Genomic DNA, 24026 nt, shown 5'->3' with positions numbered 1-24026 from the left:
GAGAGAGAGTGAGAGAGAGAGAGTGAGAGTGAGAGAGAGAGAGTGAGAGACTTTGACTTTTAAATAAACTTTATTGTCCAGCAGCAAATGCCCTGGACGGTTCCGGTGCTCCATTGCGAGAGTCGCCAATAAAAAAGCCAACAATGTCCGTGCGCGTCATTGCGCGCAAGACCATCGACACCAGCCACAGGCAACAACCTCGTCACCGTCAACACAAGCGCACATATCGAAAAACAACACCGTTCTGCAATGACACAGAAGCGGGAAAAAAACCTGGTCCAAAGTGCGAACCACGCGCCGCCCCCCCCACGGTACGGGTGAACCCAACCACCAAAACCAAATCAAAATCGGTCCGCACGTGTCACCGCGTGCACATCCAAATGACGCAGCTGATCGCCGCCAATGCAGGTAGGTATACAGACCGCCTCAGTGGACGTGCTGCACACGAGGCACGCACAGCACACCTCCTGGCGTGGCCACCGCCAGCTTAGGTGGCTCACGGTCCACCGCCAGCCTCTGGTGATCGCGTGCGCAGAGGAAACCATTTCGAGTCCGCGCGCGTCATCGCGCACCTTGCCCTTTTAAATCCCGAGGCCACAACGCTAGGTGTTGGTGTTGGCGGTGGCCGCAGGGGGGGGCCCTTTAGCTGGGAGGAATACCTCCTCTCTGCCTTCCGTACTAGAGCCTCCACCTTGTCGGCCTCCTTCCGGCTGCAGACTTACCTTTGCGGATCCTTGCAAAGTGGTCGCGCGGCCTGCATGAAGGCCAGCGCGTCGGGGAATTGCTCTCTGAAGGTGCCCGCGCGCCCCTTGAAGGGGTGTCGTACATAGTCAATGATGGCCCCTGGGTTGTACTCTATCCCCCTCCGGACTCGCGGGCGGCTCGTTTCACTTGTGTTCTCAACAACGTTGGACCTTAACCACCCGTCGTCCCTGTAGGTGTTGTTGTTGTCGTTATTTTCGTTGCTGTTGTTTTTACAGTCGCCTTGTATGTTCTCTTGGGGCTTGGCGGCCGCCTCTCGTGTCAGGCCACCCCGAGCCGGGTTTTTCTTGGGCTTGGGGTGGTGTACCTCCGCGGGTCCAGCAGCCATCGCCCCGTCAGACGGGGAGGCGGGCTGCTCGTCTCTCGCGTGCGCCGCGGCACCGTCAGGTGTCACGGCACCCTCGAGCGCCGCGGCACCGTCAGGCGCGGCGGCGCCGGTGAAGGTGATGGTGGTGGTGGTCGTGAAGCCTTCAATAGCTGTACCGGGGGAATCTCCATATGGTACAGATATAAAGGGAGGCTGATCGATGCCCGGGCGCGGTCAAGGGATGGCTCCCTATTGCTCAACCACGTTATGTATGCTGATGATTTGGTAATAGCTGCTCATTCAGAGGAGGAGTTGGAGACGCTGCTGCTGAGACTGGAGCGTGCCACTAAGAGGTGGGGCCTTACCATCAGCCCCACCAAAACTAAGCACCTGCCTGGGTATTTTGTACCATCGGACACTACACCCCCACAACTCCCAATCGGTGATGGGGCAGTTGTGGAGAGAGTGGAGAGTTTCTCATACCTGGGCAGTGTGCTTATGACCGGCTCCAGTTTAACAGCAGAGGTCTCACTCCACATCAGTCGAGCGGCAATATCTTTTCATCGGTTGCGTAACGCTGTGTGGAAGCTACCTGGTCTGTCGCTCCGCACTAAGCCTCAGGTCTTCTTGGCCACGGTCATTCCCACCCTTCTCTACGCTTGCGAAACATGGACCCCCCTAATGGAACATCTTCGCCGGTTGGAAACATTTAGGCTGGCCTGCTTACGATCCATCCTGGGTTTAACCAGACTGGATTGTGTGAGGAGCTCACAAATCCTTGAAAGATCTAGGAAAGGTCCCATCGGTGAGCTCCTCCGGCGGGCAAGGCTGCGATGGCTGGGTCATGTAGCCCGCATGCCCAGCCACCGCATGCCGAAACAGATTTTGTTCGGCCGGATTGAGGGGGCTAAACGGGCGCGGCACGGGCTAGAGAAGAGATGGAGTGATGTGTTACAGGAGGACGTGGAGCTGAGTGGACTTGCCGATGACTGGTACCAGCGGTGTCAAGATTGGCCTCTGTGGAGGAGGCTCATGAAGGACGCTACTGGGCAGTTGGAGGCAGTCGCCCTCCAACAACAACGGAGGGCGGAGGAACGACGCTCACAACAACGAGCGGAGCGCCGGGTGGCTAAAGCACAGCAGGTTGGCACAGTAGGGGGCACAGGTGGTGCATCAGCCAGTCATCTCAGTCAGTCGACCCGTGGCACCTGGGTCTGCCCCGTGACCTCCTGCCAGCGGGCGTTCGACACTTCACGTGGCCTCAGTGTGCACATAGCCTGGCACAAGCGTCGTGGTGACATCACCGCCACTTAGTGGTGAATGGCGGTTGTTGTTGTTGTTGGTCTGCAATTCCGGAGCGGCCAAGGCTGGGTCCGGCTCCGACGGTCGCTCTGCTACCGCGACGTCGTCCGGCAGGTGGAGTCCGCCGTCGTTGCTCATCCCGTCCCGCGGCCCGGGTTCGCCGTCGCTCCCCGTCGCCGCTTCCGTGCGGTCCTCTGGCTCGCTGTTGTCGCCGGCGACCACCGTCCGCATCGCGGGGGCCCCGACGCGTCCCGCTGACGCGGGGTCGCTCCTTGCCCTCCGCTTCCTCCGCCAGGGAGGGGCGGACGGGCGGACGAAAACGTCTCCCTCGTCCTCGGTCGTCCGTGCCCCGCAGTCAGCTGCCAGGACGGCGAGATCACCCCGCTGCCCTCCCTGCTGCTGCTGCTGTTGTTGATTTTGGTGTTCTTGTTGTAGTTGATGGCGGTGCTGTTGCTGCGGCCGCTGCTGCTGTGTCTGCTGCTGCTCCGCCCGCCCCGTTGCGGGCGGAGCAGCACGCGCGGCGGACTCGCTCGCCCTGTTCGGGCAGTTCCTCCGGGCGTGGCCGCTGCATCCGCACCCGGAACAACGCATCCCCGCCGTGGATGCGTGTACTGTGTACACGTGGCCCTGCACCGTGTACTTAAAGTTAATGTCTAAGTCCGTGTTGCCGTCCTTCAGGACCATAAAAACCTGGCGCTGAAGCGACAATACGTGCGCCGACCCGGGGTCCCTCGTTTGTAGAGGCAGCAGCGTGACTTTCGACACCGCCGTCCCGTAGCGTTGGAGGTCCCGCAGCAGGTCGGCGCCGCTCAGAAAGGGCGGCGTGCCCGAGAGCGCCACCCTGACGGCGGGCGTGGCGAGCGGGGCGCACCGCAGGTGAAGCTCACCCACGGTGAGCCCCGTCTCCACCAGGCGCGCCGCCATCGCCTCCTCCGCCACGTACACCGTGACCCCTCCGCTCTGCCGCTGGGCCGCGACGACGCCGGCATAGCCGACGTCGTCGCGGCCACCGCGGCGGCGACGACGGCGATCCCGGACGGCGGAAAGGTGGCGAAACCGTTCCTCCTCGTGAGAGTCTCCAGCGCGGTGCGCTGCACCATGGTGGTGGTCGGCAGCAGCCACACCTGCGCACGTGTTCGCTGTTGTTGTCGTCGTCGTTGTTGTTGTTGTCGTCGTTGTTGCCGTTCTCTGTTCAGCCCACGAGCCGCTCGGAATAAATTTTCCGGGACGACTCAGTGAGCAAAAATAAAGAAGAAATCAAAGGGAATAAACCATTACAAAACGAGGGGAAGAGCGATGTTTAAACTCCCCATTGTAACCTCTCTCAGGCTTGGCCTAATTTATGGAAAATCAGGCCCCCATTGATCCAGGTGAGCAGCGCGGAACTTCACCTGGACGCAGCCTCCTCCACGCATGCGCAGAGAGAGAGAGAGAGAGTGTGAGAGTGAGAGAGTGTGAGAGTGAGTGAGTGATAGTGAGAGTGAGTGAGAGAGTGAGAGAGCGAGAGAGTGAGAGAGAGTGAGAGAGCGAGAGAGCGAGTGAGAGAGTGAGAGAGAGAGAGTGAGAGAGAGAGTGAGAGAGTGAGAGAGAGAGTGAGAGAGTGAGAGAGTGAGAGAGAGAGTGAGAGAGTGAGAGAGTGAGAGGGTGAGAGTGAGATAGAGAGTGAGAGAGAGTGAGAGAGTGAAGAGAGAGAGGGCTGAGCGGAGCGCTCGCTCCGAACGCCCCCGGACAGGAGGCTTTCGCGGCAGACGCCATTCTCGGTGGAGGGACGTGCTGGTCGCGTGCAACGTGTCGTCATCCGACTGTGCCACCGCCGCCTGACACGGCCGGTCGGCAAGGTTTTGTGTCACCCAAACAAAATGTGGCGATTTAGTTACACGGCTTGTTTACGTGACAAACTACACTATACGCATTACTATGAAGTACACCGCACACTGTGGTCACCACGCAAGACGGTGGTCACGGCGTCGTCGTCGTCATCATCGTCGCCTTCGATCAGCAGTTGGCTACGTACAGTTGCGGACGAAGTTCAACGGACACACACACACGTACACACACGTACACACACACACGTACACACACGTACACACACACACGTACACACACACACGTACACACACGTGCACATGTACACACACGCACACACACACACGTACACACACACGTACACACACGTACACACACACGTACACACACACATGTGCGCACGTACACACACGTACACACACACACGTACACACACGTACACACACACGTACACACGCGCACACCCGGCGTGGAGCCACGTACTCACCATGACGGTGAGTACGTGGCTCCACTTGGCCTCTCGGTCCAGCCTCTCGGCGACGGTGACCTCGCCGGTGACGGGGTCTACGCGGAACAGACGCCGGCCCTCCACGGCGTCGCCGCCGCCCACGCCGACGAGGAAGAAGGAGAGCCGGGCGGCGGCGGCGCCGGCGTCGGCGTCGGTCGCCTCCAGCCGCAGGATCCGGGAGGCGCCGGGAGAGGCGTCCTCGGTGACGGTCGCCTCATAGAGGTCACGGGAGAAGCGGGGCCGGTGGTCGTTCACGTCCTGCACCGTCACCACCACCTAGCGGGGGGGGGGGGGGGGGTGAGTAAAGTGGTGATGCGGGTGGCGGTGGTGGTGGTGGTGAGGAGGAATTGGCAAGAGGTGCCGATGCACCCGGCACGTCTCACGCGGCCACCGCGGCAACCCCCGGCCTCGTGACGTCACCGCGTCGCCCTGACGGCCTCGTCACGCCCACCTTGTGCGACAGACAGACAGACACGCACACAGACACACACACACAGACACACACAGACACACACAGACACACACACAGACATGCACACAGACACACACAGACACAGACACGCACAGACACACACACAGACACACACACAGAGACAGACACACACAGACACACACAGACACACACAGACACAGACACACACACACAGACACACACAGACACACACACAGACACACACAGACACACACACAGACACACAGACACACACACAGACACACAGACACACACACAGACACGCACACACAGACACACAGACACACACACACAGACACACACACAGACACACATACACAGACACACAAACACAGACACGCACACAGACACGCACACAGACACACACAAAGACACACACAGACACACACAGACACACACAGACACGCACACAGACACACACACAGACACGCGTGCCCGCCCACCAGGGTGGTTGAAGCGTTGGTCCCGTCGGTGAGCGTCACGGTGAGCCGGTAGGAGGAGCACCGCTCGGCATCCAGCGGCTTGGCCACCTCCACAACGCCGCTGTGCTCCGTCACGTGGAAGCTGTGCTCCACGTCACCGCCTGTCAACACGCGGCGCCCCCCTAACGTCATCATCATCGTCACCGTTAACACACCATCATCATGTCACCGTTAACACACCATCATCGTCACCATTAACACACCATCATGATGTCACCGTTAACACACCATCATGTCACCGTTAACCCATCATCATCATGTCACCGTTAACACACCATCATGATGTCACCATTAACCCATCATCATGTCACTGTTAACCCATCATCGTGAGGTCACCATTAACACATCATCATCGTCACCGTTAACACATCATCATCGTCACCATTAACACACCATCATGATATCACCGTTAACCCATCATCGTGAGGTCACCGTTAACCCATCATCGTGAGGTCACCATTAACACACCATCATCATGTGACTGTTAACACACCATCGTGATGTCACCGTTAACCCATCATTGTGAGGTCACCATTAACACACCATCATCGTCACCATTAACCCATCATCGTGAGGTCACCATTAAGCCATCATCGTGATGTCACCATTAACACACCATCATGATGTCACCGTTAACACATCATCATCATCGTCACCGTTAACACATCATCGTCACCGTTAACCCATCATCATCGTCACCATTAACACACCATCATCGTCACCGTTAACACATCATCATTGTCACCATTAACACACCATCATCGTCACCGTTAACCCATCATCATCGTCACCATTAACACACCATCATCATGTCACCGTTAACCCATCATCATGTCACCGTTAACCCATCATCGTGAGGTCACCATTAACACATCATCATGAGGTCACCATTAACACACCATCATGATGTCACCGTTAACACACCATCGTGAGGTCAACGCTAACACATCATCGTCACCATTAACCCATCATCATCGTCACCATTAACACACCATCATGTCACCGTTAACACATCATCATCGTCACCGTTAACACACCATCATGATATCACCATTAACACATCATGAGGTCACCATTAACACATCATCATCGTCACCGTTAACACATCATCATGATGTCACCATTAACCCATCATCATGAGGTCACCATTAACACATCATCATCGTCACCATTAACACACCATCATGAGGTCACCGTTAACACATCATCATGAGGTCACCATTAATTCATCATCATGAGGTCACCATTAACACACCATCATCGTCACCATTAACACACCATCATGAGGTCACCGTTAACACACCATCATGAGGTCACCGTTAACCCATCATCATGAGGTCACCATTAACACATCATCATGAGGTCACCGTTAACACACCATCATGAGGTCACCGTTAACCCATCATCATGATGTCACCGTTAACCCATCATCATGATGTCACCATTAACACACCATCATGATGTGGGGTGGGATGTGGAATGTGTGTGGTGGCACCACGTGACCTGTGATGCTGAACCAGAGGAGGCTCCCCGCCGTGCTCTGCGTGGGCAGCGCGATCACCACGGAGCCCACGGCGGCCGTCTCCGACACGGTGACCGCGTGCCGGCTCAGGCCGAAGGCCGCGGGCGTCTCCGGCGGCCGGGGAGCGGCGATCCACTCCACGTGTATGACGGCCGTCGACGGCAAGGTCGGCGGTTGCCCCGAGTCTCTGGCTTCGATCTGCGGGGCGGGCAACGGCGAGATCGGCGAGTTCTGCTTCACGGTGGGGGGTCAACATTGTGAAGCGTGTCCGTGAGGATGAGGGGGGAGGACCGCGAGGGGAGTGTGCCCAGTACCAGGATGGAGTGGGATGTCCCCGCACGGTGCAAGTCGCTCCGGCTGTAGACGACTCCGTGCTCATCGGAATAGTAATTGTGTTGCCACCCGCGGACGGTGTACAACAGCATGCCGTTGTTGCCCCAGTCGGCGTCGGCGGCGTAGACGCGGGCGATGGCCACCACCGTCGGCTCCTTCGCCGCCACCGCGTAAACGCGCGTGAGGTTCCTGCGGAAGCGCGGGGCGTTGTCGTTCTCGTCGGAGACGCTCAGCGTCACCGCCACCCTCGCTTCACGCGGGGGCACGCCGCCGTCCACGATGGACACCTGGCGCCGGCGGGCGGGACGCACGCAGACACACGCGCAACAACAACAACGACCTCCACTAAGTGGCCGTGACGGCACCACGACGCTTGTGCCAGGCCATGTGCACGTCGAGGCCACGTGTCGAACGTCCGCTGGCAGGAGGTCACGGGGCACACCCAGGTGCCACGGGTCGACTGACTGAGATGAGTGGCCGAAGCACCACCTGTGCCCCCTACTGTGCTTTAGCCACCCGGCGCTCCGATGGGTCTTTGTCCAGATGTTTTAATGATTTGTGAGCTCCTCACACAATCCACCCTGGTTAAACCCAGGATGGATCGTAGGCAGGTGAGCCTAAATGTTTCTAACCAGCCAAAGATGTTCAATTAGGGGGGGTCCACGTTTCGCAAGCGTAGAGAAGGGTGGGAATGATTTGCCGAGAAGACCCGAAGCTTAGTGCGGAGCGACAGACCAGGTAGCTTCCACACAGTGTTATGCAACCGATGAAAAGATAATGCCGCTCGACTGATTCGGAGTGAGACCTCCGCTGTCAAACTGAAGCCAGTCATGAGCACACTGCCAGGGTATGGGAAACTCTCCACTCTTTCCACAACTGCCCTGTGAGTTGTGGGGGTGGATTGTCCGATGGTACAAAATACCCAGGCAGGTGCTTAGCTTTGGTGGGGCTGATAGTAAGTCCCAACCTCTTAGTGGCAAGCTCCACGTTTAGCAGCAGCGCCTCCAACTCCTCCTCTGAGTGAGCAGCAATTACCAGATCATTGGCAAGGTTGAGCAATAGGGAGCCATCACTTGACCGCACCTGGGCATCGATGAGCCTCCCATTATATCTGTACCAGATGGAAATTCCTCCGGTACAGCTATTGAAGGCCACTACCACCACCACCACCATCACGGTGACTCTCACCTCCAGCTCGTGCTCCGCCTGCCTCTCTCTGTCCAGCCGCCTGCTGGTGGTGTGGATGACGCCTGCAACGAGTCCGTTCACCGGAGGTCAACAACAACCATCCCACGCCGGCCGGCACACGCACGCAGTGGGGTGGGGTGGGGGCCAACGTGGATAGTAAATGTTGCTGGATTTGCTCACCAACACACCGGTTAGTGCTGTACTAGTAACGAATTGGCACATTCTGTAGTGTATAGTTGTGTCGTGCATAATGTAGTGTACACTATACACTACATTATAATTGTAAATGTTATAGATTTGCTTTCTACACTACACTATAATTGTAAATGTTCTGGATTTGCTCTCCACCACCACCAACCCCCACCTGTCGCGTTGTTTATGGTGAAGAATCCCTGTGGGTCTCCGCTGACGATGTTGAACGTGAGGCCCCTGCCCCGGGCATCGTTGGAGGACATGGCGGCGGCGTTGTCCAGGTCCCAGGCATCCACCTGCACTGCCCTGACGCCCCCACGGGAGTTCTCCGCCACCGCGGCCTGGTACCACGGACGCGATGCCCGCGGGGGGTTGTCGTTAACGTCCTGGGGGGGGGGGGGGAGAGACACACGGTACTCGCATTGTGTGTCGTTTTAAAATGCAGCGGTGCATACGCATGTGTGTGTATGTGTGTGTGTACTTGTGTGTGTGTACGTGTGTGTGTACGTGTGTGTGTGTATATACGTGTGTGTGTACGTGTGTTTGTATACGTGTGTGTGTGTGTGTACGTGTGTGTGTGTATACGTGTGTGTGTGTACGTGTGTGTGTATATACGTGTGTGTGTGTATATACGTGTGTGTATACGTGTGTGTGTATACGTGTGTGTATGTATACGTGTGTGTGTGTACGTGTGTGTGTGTGTGTATACGTGTGTGTGTCCTCCAGAAACAACGAAAAGCCACTACGGGTGGCCACGTGGAATATTCGAATGCTCACAGCGGAGGAGAGGCTGCCACTCCTCTGTCGGGAGCTGGACCGGTACCACCTGGATCTATGTGGCATTCAGGAGGTCCGGTGGACCGGCTCTGGCTCCTGCCACCATGAGGGGTGGACAGTCCTCTACTCGTGGCAGCAGACTGCCAAACAACAGGGTGTGCCTCTTCTTTTGAACAAAAAAATGAAGGGGGTGTGGGAGCGTGGCGGTGAGGTGTGGGAAGCTGTAATCCCCAGGCTACTTTGGGCTGGCCTTCCCATCAACCGGAGGCAAGGCATGGTGGTCGTGGTTACTTATGCCCCCACCGAAGATGAACATCCGTGGAGGGATGCAGGCAAAGCCGATGAGTCAGATGCCTTCTATGACCTCCTGTCACAGGTGCTGGCTAAAGTGGCCCCTCGGGATAGAGTCATCATGTTGGGTGACTTCAATGCCTGAGTTGGTCATGATACTGGCACCTGGTATGGAGTGACTGGAGGGCATGGGCCAGATCAGCTCAATAACAACGGTAGGAGGCTGCTAGATTTTTGTGCAGCCCATGGGCTTGTAATTACCAACACGCTGTTCCGGCATCGGCGCATCCACACAACATCATGGTTGCATGCCGGGTCCAAGCAAGAACATCTGCTGGACTACATAGTGACGGACCAGCGGATGTGAGCCCTCGTCCTTGACACCAGGACCTACCGTGGAGCTGATCTGCCCTCTGACCATCGACTAGTCATCTGTAAGATGCGCCTGCCATTCTTCCACTCCGGTGGTGGGTGTACACCCAGGACCCCTTTCCAACCTAAAGTGGCCTGGTCTCAGTTATCTGATGAAAGTTGCAAGCGAGAATTTCATCATCGCTTGCGGCTGGGATTGGCATCGTCCCCGACTCCTGATGTCGAGGGTAAATGGGCGAGGTTTAGGACTGTGACTCATGCAGCTGCAATGGCTGCTTTGGGTACACGGTCCAGACCTCCCCAGAGACCCTGGCTGACAGAGGAGGTGTTCAGGATGATTGAGAAAAAGCGACAGGCCCACTGTCATCGGCTACAGAATCCCACGTCAGAGAATGAGGAGACTTACCGCAGCCTTCGCTCGGAGGTTCGGAGAGCCGTGAGGCACTGCAAGGATGGGTGGTGGTCGCGGGTTGCTGAGGAGATGGAGTCTGCCTCAGTGGCCCGTGATCACAAATCTCTATTTAACTCCATCAAAAAGTAACCTGCAGCGCCACACCTATTACCATCATTAGGTGAAAAAACGGTGATCCAATCTCCGACCCCCAGGAACAGGTTTTCAGATTTGCTGAGCATTTCTGTGAGGTCCTGGGGGAGGGAAAATCCCTCAGCCAGAAAAACATCGTGGCACAAAGTGAGGATGACCCTGCTGAGGCTGCGGTGCCTCAAATATTGGAAGAAGTCACCCCCTGTGAGTGGCTGGCTGAGGTGCCATCTGTTGAGGAAGTCCTGAAGGCAATCCGGAGTCTGAGACCAGGAAAGGCAGCGGGCAGAGATGATCTCCCAAGCGAAATGCTGAGGGAGGGTGGCGTTTATGCACAGACTGCCCTATATGACATCATAACAACGATCTGGACCACTGGACGGGTTCTGCAGGATTGGAAGGATGCCCTGGTGGTCCCCCTTTTTAAGAAGGGGGACCGCACAGACTGTAACAACTACAGGGGCATCTCACTCCTCAGTGTGCCGGGAAAGGTCCTGGCAAGGATTATTCAGCATCGCCTTGCCAGGCACGCTGAGGAGAGGCTTGCAGAGCCCCAATGCGGTTTCAGGAAAGGGCGGTCCTGCACAAATGCCATATTTTCTGTCCGTCTGCTACAGCAGAGGTGTAGGGAATTCCAACAAGACCTACATATCTGCTTTATTGACCTGGTCAAGGCCTATGATACCATCAGTAGGCCTGGGCTCTGGGTTGTTCTTCCTGCTTTTGGAGTACCTGACCCTCTGCTCACGATCATTAAGGACCTTCATGATGGTGAGTGGGCCCGGGTAAAATTACGTGGCCGGGAGTCAGAGCCATTCCCTGTACACCTTGGGGTGCGACAGGGATGTCCTCTGGCTTCCACATTATTTAACATCTATTTTGACCACATAGTTCGTGAAGCCTTCAATAGCTGTACCGAGGGAATTTCCATATGGTACAGATATAATGAGAGGCTGATCGATGCCCGGGTGCGGTCAAGGGATGGCTCCCTATTGCTCAACCACGTTATGTATGCTGATGATTTGGTAATAGCTGCTCATTCAGAGGAGGAGTTGGAGACGCTGCTGCTGAGACTGGAGCGTGCCACTAAGAGGTGGGGCCTTACCATCAGCCCCACCAAAACTAAGCACCTGCCTGGGTATTTTGTACCATCGGACACTCCACCCCCACAACTCCCAATCGGTGATGGGGCAGTTGTGGAGAGAGTGGAGAGTTTCCCATACCTGGGCAGTGTGCTTATGACTGGCTCCAGTTTAACAGCAGAGGACTCATCGGTTGCGTAACGCTGTGTGGAAGCTACCTGGTCTGTCGCTCCGCACTAAGCTTCAGGTCTTCTCGGCCACGGTCATTCCCTCCCTTCTCTACGCTTGCGAAACGTGGACCCCCCTAATGAAACATCTTCGCCGGTTAGAAACATTTAGGCTGGCCTGCCTACGATCCATCCTGGGTTTAACCAGACTGGATTGTGTGAGGAGCTCACAAATCCTGGAAAGATCTGGGCAAGGTCCAATCGGTGAGCTCCTCCGGCGGGGAAGGCTGCGATGGCTGGGTCATGTAGCCCACATGCCCAGCCACCGCATGCCAAAACAGCTTTTGTCCGGCCGGATTGAGGGGGCTAAACGGGCGCGGCACGGGCTAGAGAAGAGATAGTGTGATGTGGTACAGGAGGACGTGGAGCTGAGTGGACTTGCCGATGACTGGTACCAACGGTGTCAAGATCGGCCTCTGTGGAGGAGGCTCGTGAAGGACGCTACTGGGCAGTTGGAGGTAGTCGCCATCCAACAACAACGGAGGGCGGAGGAGCGACGCTCACAACAACGAGCGGAGCGCCGAGTGGCTCAAGCACAGCAGGTTGGCACAGTAGGGGGTACAGGTGGTGCATCAGCCAGTCATCTCAGTCAGTCGACCCGTGGCACCTGGGTCTGCCCCGTGACCTCCTGCCAGCGGGCGTTCGACACTTCACGTGGCCTCAGGGTGCACATAGCCTGGCACAAGCGTCGTGGTGACGTCACCGCCACTTAGTGGCGAATGGCGGTTGTTGTTGTTGTTGTATATACGTGTGTATACGTGTGTGAATACGTGTGTGTGTGTATACGTGTGTGTGCATACGTGTGTGTGTGTATACGTGTGTGTGTGTATATACGTGTGTGTGTGTACGTGTGTGTGAGTTTCCGTACCTGCACGTCCACGTAGACGTGCAGTGTGGAGAAGCGAGGGACGACTCCGCGATCCGTCGCGCGCACCGTGAGCCAGTAGCTGTCAGCAGTCTCCCGATCCAGCGGCTGCACCGTGATGATCATCCCTGCCGGCGCGGAGCGCCGTGCACGACACACGGCAGAGACGGGCGCCGGCGTGAGCCGTCAGTCGGCGTCGTGAGCCGTGAGGAGGAGGATGGGGGGGGGGAAGGGAGGAAGGAGGGGGGGGAGTAGGTGCGGTTTACCATTCTCTGGATGAATGCTGAAGACGCCCAGGCCGGATTCATTCACGAGGGAGTACCGCACCTCCCCGTCGATCCCCCGGTCTTCATCCGTGGCCGTGACGGTGACGACGACGGCGCCCACGGGGGCGTCCTCCCGCACGGCGGCGGCCGCCGCGAACTCCGCGAATCGCGGGGCGTGGTCGTTCTCGTCCACGTCCACCACCTCCACCGTCGCCCGGCAGGCGGCCGGCGGCGGCCCCCCGGGGTCGCCGTCGCGCGCGGCCACCGTCAGGTCGTGGCGGCGCCGCCTCTCGAAGTCGAGCGGCCGCGCCAGACGCAGGGCCCCGCTCGTCTCGTGCACCCCGAACGTGCCGCCGTCCTCGTCCTCGCCCGGCAGGGAGTAGCGCACCTCCCCGGCCGGCCCCGCGTCGGGGTCGCGAGCGTCCAGCCAGCCGAAGACGGCCCCCACCGGGAAGTCCTCGGGCACGCGGAGGCGGAGGGGCGCCGGCGCGCACGCGGGCGCGTGGTCGTCCACGTCCTCCACCGTCACGGTCACCGCGGCGACGGAGGAGAGGCGGCTCTCCTCCGGCGCCAGGTCCGACGCCTCCACCAGCAGCGCGTGCTCGGCGCGCCGCTCGCGGTCCAGCGGCGCCGCCACCTCCACGGCGCCCGTCTCAGCGTCCACGCGGAAGAGGTCGGTGTCGGACAGCAGACGGTAGCGCACGGCGCCCGCGGCGCCCGCGTCGCCGTCGGCGGCCTCCAGCCGGAGCACCTCGCGGCCCGGCCGCGTGCTCTCCGGCACCCGGGCCTCGTAGGCGCGCCGCGAGAACTCCGGCCGGTTGTCGTTGACGTCCAAGATGACGACCCGGAGGGTGGCGCTCGCGGAGCGCCGCGGCGTGCCCAGGTCGCGGACGACGATGTTCACGAGGTAGGAGGCGGTGGCCTCGCGGTCCAGCGGCACCAGGACCCTCACGACGCCGGTCTCCGCGTCCACGGCGAGGCCGCTCGCCCCGCCGTCGTCCGTCAGGGCGTACAGCAGCTTCCCCTCGAAGCCGTCGTCCGGATCCGTGGCCTCCATTCGGGTGACCTCGGCCCCGACTGGCAAATCTTCGCGGACTTCCACGGCGACCGCCGGGGCGGCGAACGCCGGCGCGTGCCGATTGACGGCGCCGGCGGCGAGGGGGCGCGGGCGGTTTCGCCGTTGGTTTGCCCGGTGGAGCCACGCGACCATCCTCCGGGCGATCCCCGTCTCCACGCACCGCCATGACGGCACCCGTCCGGGAGCGGCGTCCACGACCGAGACGTTCAGGAACGCCGTCTCCGCCGAGAGCTCCCCGTCGGTGGCCGTGAGGCCGAGGCGGAAGGCCCCCGCCGGCCCGGCGGCGACATCGGCGAGGGAGCGCGCGAGCGTCACGACGCCGAGGGCGCCGTCCAGCGCGAAGAAGCCGCCCTCGTTCCCGGACGCGATGCCGTAGAGCACCGGCCGGAGCTCGTCGGCGTCGATGGCCGACGCGGTGAAGATCGGCTCACCCGGCCGGAGGTCCCGGGGGATCTCGCCCACGCAGTCTACGGACTCGAAGACGGGCGCGTTGTCGTTCATGTTGGTGACGTTCACCGTCACGGTCGCCTCGGCCTCCCGGCGGAACGGAGTCCCCCAGTCCGAGGCTCGCACGCGCAGCCGGTAGGCCCCCGCCATCTCCTCGTGGTCCAGCGGCCCCGTCGTGACGACGATGCCCGTGCGGGGGTCGACGGCGAAGGGGCCAGGCTCGTCCTCCACCAGGCCGTACGTCACGCGGCCGTCGTCCCCCTCGTCGTCGTCGGCAGCGTGCAGGATGAGCACGAACGTGCCCGCCGGGACGTCCTCGCTCAACGAGGCGGAGTAGTTGGGCCGCTCGAAGACCGGGGCGTGGGCGTTGTAGTCCGCGACGTCGATCGCGACCCCGGCGACGCCCGGGCCGGCGTCGGTGCCGACGTCGAACTCGAAGCGGCGTCTGTCGACCGCCACCAGGGACCCGTGGACGGAGACGACCCCGGTGGCGGGGTTCACGGCGAAGAAGTCGCCATCGGCGCCGCCTCGGACGACGTACCGGCAGCCCCGCGCGCCGCAAGAGGCTCGAACCGCGAGCACGACGGCGCGGGGCGGAGACCGCCGCTCGACGGCGCCCGCGTAGACGCTCCGCTCGAACGCGCCGGCGGCGCCGCCCCCCCGGACCGTGACCGTGACGGGCCGCGAGTGCCTGGGCGGCCTCCCCCCGTCGCGAGCCTGCACGGTGAGGTTCACCCCGAAGGGGAAGTCCGCCCAGTCCAGCCGCCCCGAGAGCCTCACCGCGTAGGCCGAGGCGGGGCCGGCGCCGTCCATCGGGGCGACAGAGAACGCCCGGAGGGGGTCGCCGGCGACGATCTCCACGGCGACGATCTCCCCCTCGGGGCCGGCGTCGCGGTCCACCGCAGCGAGCTCCGCGTACGCGGCAGCGGGGTCGGCGAACGGCGCCCCTTGCCCGCGGGTCGCGACGACTGTGACGCGCGGGGCGTGGGCGTTCGCCCGGCTCACATTCACCGCGACACGCGCCGAGCTGCTCAGCCCGCCGCCGTCGACGGCCATCACCTTGAACTCGTGCAGCCCCGCGTCGCCGGGCTCCGTCAGCCTCCTGGCGAGCGTCACCGCGCCGCTCGTCGGGTGCACGGCGAACGCGTCCGAGCGCCACGCCAGGGCGTAACTGAAGCGCCCGTTGGGGCCCTCGTCGGCGTCCGTGGCGGCGACACGTAGGACCGTGGTGCCCGCCGGCGCGTCGTTGGCGACGCTCGCGGCGTACGACAAAGCCGAAAACAGCGGATTCAGGTCGTTGCGGTCCAGCACCTGGACGAAGACCGTGGCGGACGCCGAACCGCGGCTGTTCTCGGAGAACGCCTTCACCCCCAGCGTGTAGCCGTGGCGCTCCTCGCGGTCCAACGGCACGCCCCTCGTGCGGACGCACAGGAACCAAAAGTCGCCCACGACGAGCCCCTCGGCCTCGAACGCGGCCCCCTCGTCCCCGGACACGACGGCGTACCGGGCCCCGGGGGCCGAGCGGCCGACGTGGATCCCCATCTTGTCGTGGCTCTCCACGTACGTCCCGGGCGCGGAGTTTTCGTAGACGGTGGCTTTGTAGGACAAGCTGGTGAAGCGCAGGGCGGGCTTCGGCCGGCCCCGTTGCCCGTCGAGGCATTTCCCGCACGGCGGCAGCAGCAGCAGGAGCAGCAGCGGGAGGAGCGCCGAGGCCATCGTGTTGGGCGTCAGGCTCTGCGCCCGAGAGCCGCCGACGACACGGAGCCGCGGTCGGAGAGGTGGGCGACGCCAAAGTCTGGCGCTCCCAATGGGGTGTCGGTCCTCCTCCTCCTCCTCCTCTAACATGTCAGATCAAGACCAAACACAAACCAAACTATTTTTTTTTGCCAGGTAAGGCACCCCGCTGAGCTACCGGGTAGTGCTTTTTGAGAAGCGAATTGGCTGTCGTGAACGATAGCTCAACAAAGTGGCTCATCATCGTCGTCGTCACCTCGTGGACATTTATAATTACAGCAGCAGCCAAATACTTGAAAAGGCACGTTTCTACAGGCACAGAGATCCACAGAAACCCACCCACTGCGAGACCAGAGAGACCCACTCACCTTGGTAGGGTGTGGGCTGGGCCGCTCCCCCGGCCACGCTACAATAATACTATCTAAGCGCAGTAATAATAATATCTAGGGGCTCTATAGTAGTAACAGGATGCATTGGTGTGGAGTGGGGAGAAGAGGACATTCAACCTCAGCGTGTTGTGTGCGTTTTTGTTGCAGTTTTAACGCGAATGAAAATGTGTGCCGATCGTGTGTGCATTGCTAGGGGCAACCCCTGCCAGCGGTGCAAAGTGTAATTATATAAATGCTTACGATACCAATGTGTGCGACTTGCCTGTAGAGTGTGCAGGCGAATAAAAAAGGACGCACGCCTCCGTCGATGGTGCGTGAGAGCTTGCAGGGGCCAACCGTGCGAGCGTTGTGCACGTGCGCGCAGCTGATGACGTTGTCTCCGGGCCGAGGCGCGTGGGGAAATAAATAAATAAATAGATAGCCGCAAACCTAACTAAATATTTAAATGGAAATCGCCAACACAACTCAACTTTAACTCTTTTGAATGCGAGCGACGGGAAGACGGCACAGCGCTTGCCCACGGCGTGCTTCCTGGCAGAAACATTTCTCACGTGAACCCCACGGTTTGGTAGCCAAATCCCTCGCAAGCACGCGTGCGCAGACGGACACAGACAGACGATAAAATTAATTGTATAGGTTAGAGAGACAAAGACCCCCCCGTGTAGCCTTAACAGACTGTAGGGGCAAGTGCTGTTTGCGAGCGCCTACGAAGGCCGGTAACGGTACACGAGGGGGTGGGTGGCCAGCAACCACACCCGACCGCCTTTGTCTCCCCAGTGGCGATGTTTACTACACACCGCACCAGGTACTCATTTGAGGCTGAGTCGACCTAGGGGAGGCCCAGGATCGGTTTAGATAATCGTCACTGATGGTGTTGGCCGTGAGCGGGAATTGAACCCGGGTCGCTGGGTTCATAGCGCAGCGCGACAACCGCTACACTACCGCTCCCCATATAGACCACACACACCACATTATTATATATACAGGTAGTCCCCGACTTACGATGGAGATGCGTTACCACGACCCCATCGTAAGTCGAAAATATCGTAATGCGAAAATGGCCTAAGCCTACCCAGGAGTCTTAAAGAATGGTGATAGTTTAGCAAAACAGAGCAATTTACAGTATCGTACTGTATAAACTATATACTGTATGTATTTATTAATTACAATACTGTATTGCACAGTAAAATTCAAAGTAAAAAACAAGGTAAATTCTTAGCCTACCTATGTGAACTGCAATTTCATAGAAAGTGTTTTCAGGAAACAATCCTATCTGCTATAAAAACTTTTAACATGCATTAAACGTATGTATCGTAGTAACCCTAAAATGAAATCGCTAAAGCTATGTTATCATACACGCATTGAACGTATCGTAACGTATCATATTGTACTGGACTCACCAAGATTCTGTCCGTCGTCTGCACACTTGAACGATGTTAGGTTGATGGCCACATTAACTTAGTTGTTGGAAGAGGAGGATGGCGATGATCAAGTTACAGTCTCGTACCTCGTAGCACGCTGCTGCGTTTGCCTGCCGCGCAAAATTAAAAATATTTTGCTATTTTGTCATATTGCTATCGCCATCGTAACTGTGGTGCCACCACAGCGGAGCAACTCCGCCGGCTCTACCCTCTACTCGCACCCCCCTCCCCATCCCACGAACGCACGCACGCCCCACTAAACACCCGCATGCACCCCCGTAGGGTCGCGAGGAGGGATCACCTGGTGCGATGGGTTTTCACCCGAGGACCCCACTAGCAGGGATGTTCCACGGTTTCCCCGGACCAGGAAATTGGCCGAGCCCCCCAGACCGGATTATATGGCGCCCCCCCCAAGAAGGGGGCATAGAGCTTTACAGGCCGGCCGTGATGAAGCATACACAGCATGGGGGGGTGGGACCTTCAGCCAGTACCCAGCGGCAGGGTAAACAGTGGGGTGGGAGGGAAAAGCCCCTAGGCAGATAAGAAGTTGACTTAAGTTGGAGGGAACGAGGGGATTATCGATGAGTCAACGGCGAGGAACGCAGGCACAGACACAATGGGAAGGGGGGGGGATGACGCGACCCCCCCCCCACCCAACGGCCAGAGCGCTCAAAGCGGCCGCAAAGAGGATTCGATTGGATGCGCAGGATGACGTCATGTGACCCGGGGGTTAAGGGGCTTTGGAGACATAAGGGGGCCGGAGGGGTGGATTGAATCAGAGTTCTTCTGGAGCGGCGGGAGAGACCAGCCGTCCTCAGCGTCCGTGCGACGCCTGCAGGGTGGAGCTGGAAACGGTCGGCCAGAAAAAGTCCCCGAGGCGAGCATCTTCCCCAGCCCCCATCGGGCAGCTGAAGAGGTGAGTGGGTACGGGAAAGGGGGGCCAATTCAGTCAGCTCGAGCTTGGGGGATAGACGCAATCTGCGACGGGTAAGTGATAGGAGGAAGGGTGCTGGCTGGAGGGGGCCATAAACGGGGGTTCACTATTCGCTCCGGGAAATAAATCTCAGCACAGACTGACGCTGTGACGCGTGGTGCCATGTGTGCATCTGTGAAGAGCGGTGGGACAGCAGTCGGCGCAACGACGGTGTGTGGGTGACTTTAATCGGCATAGGCAAGACGCGCACACGCACAAATAAATAATTAATTAGAGGGACGCTTGAACGCGCCCGCGAGCGTGCGCAGAGAGTAATTAATTATTGATTCCGAGCACCTTGGCTTGTTGACACAATGGCTTAGCAGAAGTAATTAATTAACTCTAAACAGCCGGCCAGTCAAACCATTACGTCATCCACGCGGTTAGGCCACACGGAGTGGGGGAATCACGCGGCGCCTAATCAACCCCTAGGCGGGCTGGGCCAGCCGCTAGCTATGTCGGTCCGAGAGACACAAACGCGGAGGGGACGGGGGTGGGGGAGGCAAACACCCCCCCCCCCGCGCGTGGAGGGGGAGGGGGGTACCAGCCCCCACCCATTAGACGTGGCGCCCCCCCCCTGCTCGTGGTGAGTGAGATCAGCCCCCACGTAATGGGGAGTGGGGAGGGGGGCACTAGCCCCCACATAACATCTAAATATCGTAAGTCGGACCGTCGTAAGTCGGGGACCACCTGTATAGAGACCACACACACCACACATTATGATAGAGACCACACATTATTATTTATATAGAGACCACACACACACACCACACATTATTATTATAGAGCAGGGGTCGGGAACCTATGGCTCGCGAGCCAGATGTGGCTCTTTTGATGATTGCATATGGCTCGCAGATAAAACAAAATATTCTCACTTGTTTTAATCCATCCATCTATTTTTCACTGCGCATGTCCTGTTCAGGGCTGCAGGAGCAATTGTCCATTATTTTAATTGGATGATACTGGCCTACGTTTGCCGTTGCTGGGTAAAACAGGTAAACGCCCCCTTTTGAATCAGTCTGAGACTGCGTCTGCTCGGTCATTAGCTCAAAGCTGACCCTTCGACGAAGATGGCGAAAAGAAAAAAAGACGACGAGTATCGTACATTTCAGGACGAACGGACCGAAGAATTCGCCTTTGTGGAGAGAGCGGGTTCTGCGGTGTGTCTAATTTGCAATGACAAAATTACATCGTTGAAACGGTCGAATGTAAAGCGGCACTTCGACACGCGCCATGCTACCTTTGCATCAAAATACCCTGCGGGAGACAGCAGAAAGAAAGCGTGCCAAGAGCTTCTGAGCAGGGTGCAAGCTAGCCAGCAGCAACTCCGCGTATGGACCCGGCAAGGTGACTATAATTCGGCTAGCTTTGCTGGTTCTTTAGCAATAGTGAGGAACGGAAAACCATTCACAGATGGCGAGTATGCTAAAACGTTCATGCTGGATGTAGCCAATGAACTTTTTGATGATCTTCCGAACAAAGACAAGATAATCAAACGGATACAAGACATGCCTCTGTCGGCAAGAACTGTTCATGATCATACCATCGTGATGGCAAACAAAGTGGAGGAAACGCAAGTGAAGGACATAAATGCAGCGCCGTTCTTTTCTCTGGCTTTGGATGAGTCAACAGACGTGAGCCATTTGTCGCAGTTCAGCGTGATTGCAAGATATGCTGTTGGTGACACACTGCGCGAAGAAAGTCTTGCTGTTCTGCCATTAAAAGGGTCCACAAGAGGTGAGGATTTATTCAAGTCTTTCATGGAGTTTGCTCAAGAAAAAAGTCTACCTATGGATAAACTTCTCTCAGTGTGTACTGATGGTGCTCCGTGTATGGTGGGGAAAAACAAAGGATTTGTGGCGCTTCTCCGTGAACATGAAAATAGACCCATCCTAAGTTTCCATTGCATTATACACCAGGAGGCACTTTGTGCTCAGATGTGTGACAGGCAGTTTGGCGAAGTGATGTCGCTGGTCATTCGTGTGATCAACTTTATTGTTGCCCGAGCCTTAAATGATCGCCAGTTTAAAACACTGCTGGATGAAGTTGTAAATAACTATCCTGGTCTGCTTTTGCACAGCAATGTGCGTTGGTTGTCAAGAGGGAAGGTGCTTAGCCGTTTTGCGGCTTGCCTGAACGAAATCCGGACTTTCCTTGAAATGAAAGGCGTCGGGCATCCTGAGCTAGCCGACACCGAGTGGCTCCTCAAGTTTTACTATCTCGTAGATCTGACTGAACATCTGAATCAGCTCAACGTGAAAATGCAAGGCATTGGAAATACAGTGTTATCCCTTCAACAAGCTGTATTTGCTTTTGAAAACAAGCTGGAGCTTTTCATCACGGATCTTGAAACAGGTCGTTTACTACATTTTGAAAAACTGAGCCAATTTAAAGATGCATGCACAGCAAGTGAGCCCATTCAAAACCTTGATCTCCACCAGCTAGCTGGCTGCACATCCAGTCTCCTACAGTCCTTCAAAGCACGCTTTGGAGAATTTCGTGAGCACACTCGTCTTTTTAAGTTCATCACCCATCCAAACGAGTGTTCACTGAACACAGCCGACCTGAATTACATCCCTGGTGTCTCCGTCAGAGATTTTGAAGCAGAAGTGGCTGACCTGAAGGCCTCAGACATGTGGGTGAATAAGTTCAAGTCACTGAATGAAGATTTGGAAAGAATCACACGACAGAAAGCGGAGTTGGCGAGCAAGCACATGTGGACAGAAATGAAAAAACTCCAACCCGAAGACCAGCTGATTCTCAAAACTTGGAACGCGCTTCCTGTCACATACCACACACTGCAGCGTGTGAGTATTGCTGTATTGCCCATGTTTGGATCTACGTATGCATGTGAGCAGTCATTCTCACATCTTAAAAACATCAAGTCCAACCTACGATCACGTTTAACGGATGAAAGCCTCAACGCTTGCATGAAGCTTAACCTCACCAAGTACCAACCCGACTACAAAGACATCAGCAAATCCATGCAGCACCAGAAGTCGCATTAATGGTGAGTGTTATAACAACATTATTTAAAAGAATAAATTCAGAGGCTTATTATACTGACATTTAGTTGAATTCACTTTTAAAATATATTATATGGCTCTCACTGAAATAAATTTCCAAATTTTTTGCTTTCATGGCTCTCTTAGTCAAAAAGGTTCCCGACCCCTGTTATAGAGAGACCCCCCCCACACACACATATTCTACAAACAAAATGAAGGTACCCCCATGGGTTCTCCCTGATCAGTGGTACCAAATGTTTTCAATGAGAAATTTGAAACAGATGCCATCCAGCCATCCACCCTACGTCCTTCCTTGTGGAAGAGATACGTAGATGACACTTTCGTCATTTGGCCGCATGGCCTGCCAGCACTGAACCATTTTTTCAACCACATAATTTCCATACACCCATCCATCAGATTCACCATGGAAGTGGAGAATGACGATAAGCTACCATTCCTGGATGTTTTGATCGAGGAGAGGCCTGATGGCTCATTGGGACATTGCGTCTGCAGGAAAGCCACCCACACGGGTTCCTTTCTAAAGCCTGATTCCCAACACCATCCGGCCCAGAAGAATTCCCCCATCAAATCACTACACTGTAGGGCAACACTGCATCTCCGACCAACATCACCGAGCCAGTGAGCCGGAGCACGTACACAAGGCCCTCAAGATGAATGGATATTCAGGCCGCACAATCCACAAAGCTGTATCCCAAACCATGGGGAGACAACCATCTGAGCACCCAGTTAAAACCATCACCTTGCCATACATAGCAGGTGTTACCAAAAAGATTTCCAAAATCTTAAACATACACAAGATCCAGGTACGAATCAATACAATACACAAAATCCGTGATTGATCACATCTGTTAAGGATGTCATTCCTGACATGCAATACCCGGGTGTCTACAAACCAAGTTGTGTCTGCAGCAGCAGTGACATTGGGGAAACGAAACGACGTGTCTCGGACCGTGTTCGCGAACACAAGGCAGATTTGAAACACTGCAGAACCAATACCTCTGCCGTGGCTGATCATTGTTATAACGCTGTGGGCTTGCACGATATTGTGTTTTCCGAGACCAAGATACTCCGCAAACCTTTGGGCCACCATCGAGATTTGTCCATCAAGCCGTCCAGATATATAAACACAGAAACAATTTCAACCGAGGAGATGGGCATAAGCCGAGCAATCATTGGAAGGACGTTATGAACCGGGTAAAGTAATAACTCGCTGTGATGCTTCCAACCTTCCTGCCGTTTGGCCGTTACCTCCGACTGAGTTGCATTGCCCTGTGGGATGCACTTTGCATTAACGGGCTGGGGTTCTCACTAACATCGCCACCTCTGCTCCCTTTGCCTCGATGCATCAATGGTTCTTACCGTTCGATGGGCGCGTGTCTCACCTGGCACGGCCACTACTGCGGTGGTTGACGCGCTTGCCTCTCACAGCGCAGGCCTGGCCAGTTTGTGCTCCACAGACTTGACGTTCGCTTGGTAATCTCCCCCAATCGCTCTCCCTCTCTCCCATCGACAGTGCCAATCCCCCGTTAACGCTACCGCTGTGCAGGCGACGGTGTGCTCTCATGCGGCGACGGAAGCTCATTGACTTTGACACGCTCATCTCTCACTAATCTCTCTCCCCATAATCTCGCCCATTGACACAGCTGACATATACAACCCGTTG

At 57.1% G+C, this 24026-nt stretch overlaps 1 protein-coding gene across 1 annotated transcript in view; it reads right to left on the bottom strand.

Moving 5' to 3' along the window:
* Positions 1-24026, bottom strand: part of LOC142921717 (protocadherin Fat 1-like) — a gene marked incomplete at its 3' end in the record, with an annotated part of 54666 nt that overhangs the window by 4200 nt on the left and 26440 nt on the right. Inside the window, exons 6-13 of the mRNA XM_076063032.1 lie at positions 13296-16658; positions 13033-13157; positions 9047-9260; positions 8683-8744; positions 7476-7781; positions 7143-7359; positions 5601-5740; positions 4665-4961 (exon numbers count right to left, since the gene is read on the bottom strand). Of these exons, the coding sequence (XP_075919147.1) occupies positions 4665-4961; positions 5601-5740; positions 7143-7359; positions 7476-7781; positions 8683-8744; positions 9047-9260; positions 13033-13157; positions 13296-16658 (4724 nt within the window). The remainder of the gene's footprint in view (positions 1-4664; positions 4962-5600; positions 5741-7142; positions 7360-7475; positions 7782-8682; positions 8745-9046; positions 9261-13032; positions 13158-13295; positions 16659-24026) is intronic.

Source organism: Petromyzon marinus, unplaced genomic scaffold (genome assembly GCF_048934315.1).
Source record: "Petromyzon marinus isolate PM22_M1 ecotype Great Lakes invasive population unplaced genomic scaffold, UKy_Petmar_22M1.pri1.0 PM_G_Scaffold_86, whole genome shotgun sequence".
NCBI lineage: Eukaryota > Metazoa > Chordata > Hyperoartia > Petromyzontiformes > Petromyzontidae > Petromyzon > Petromyzon marinus.
This window is presented reverse-complemented; position numbering and strand designations above follow the sequence as displayed.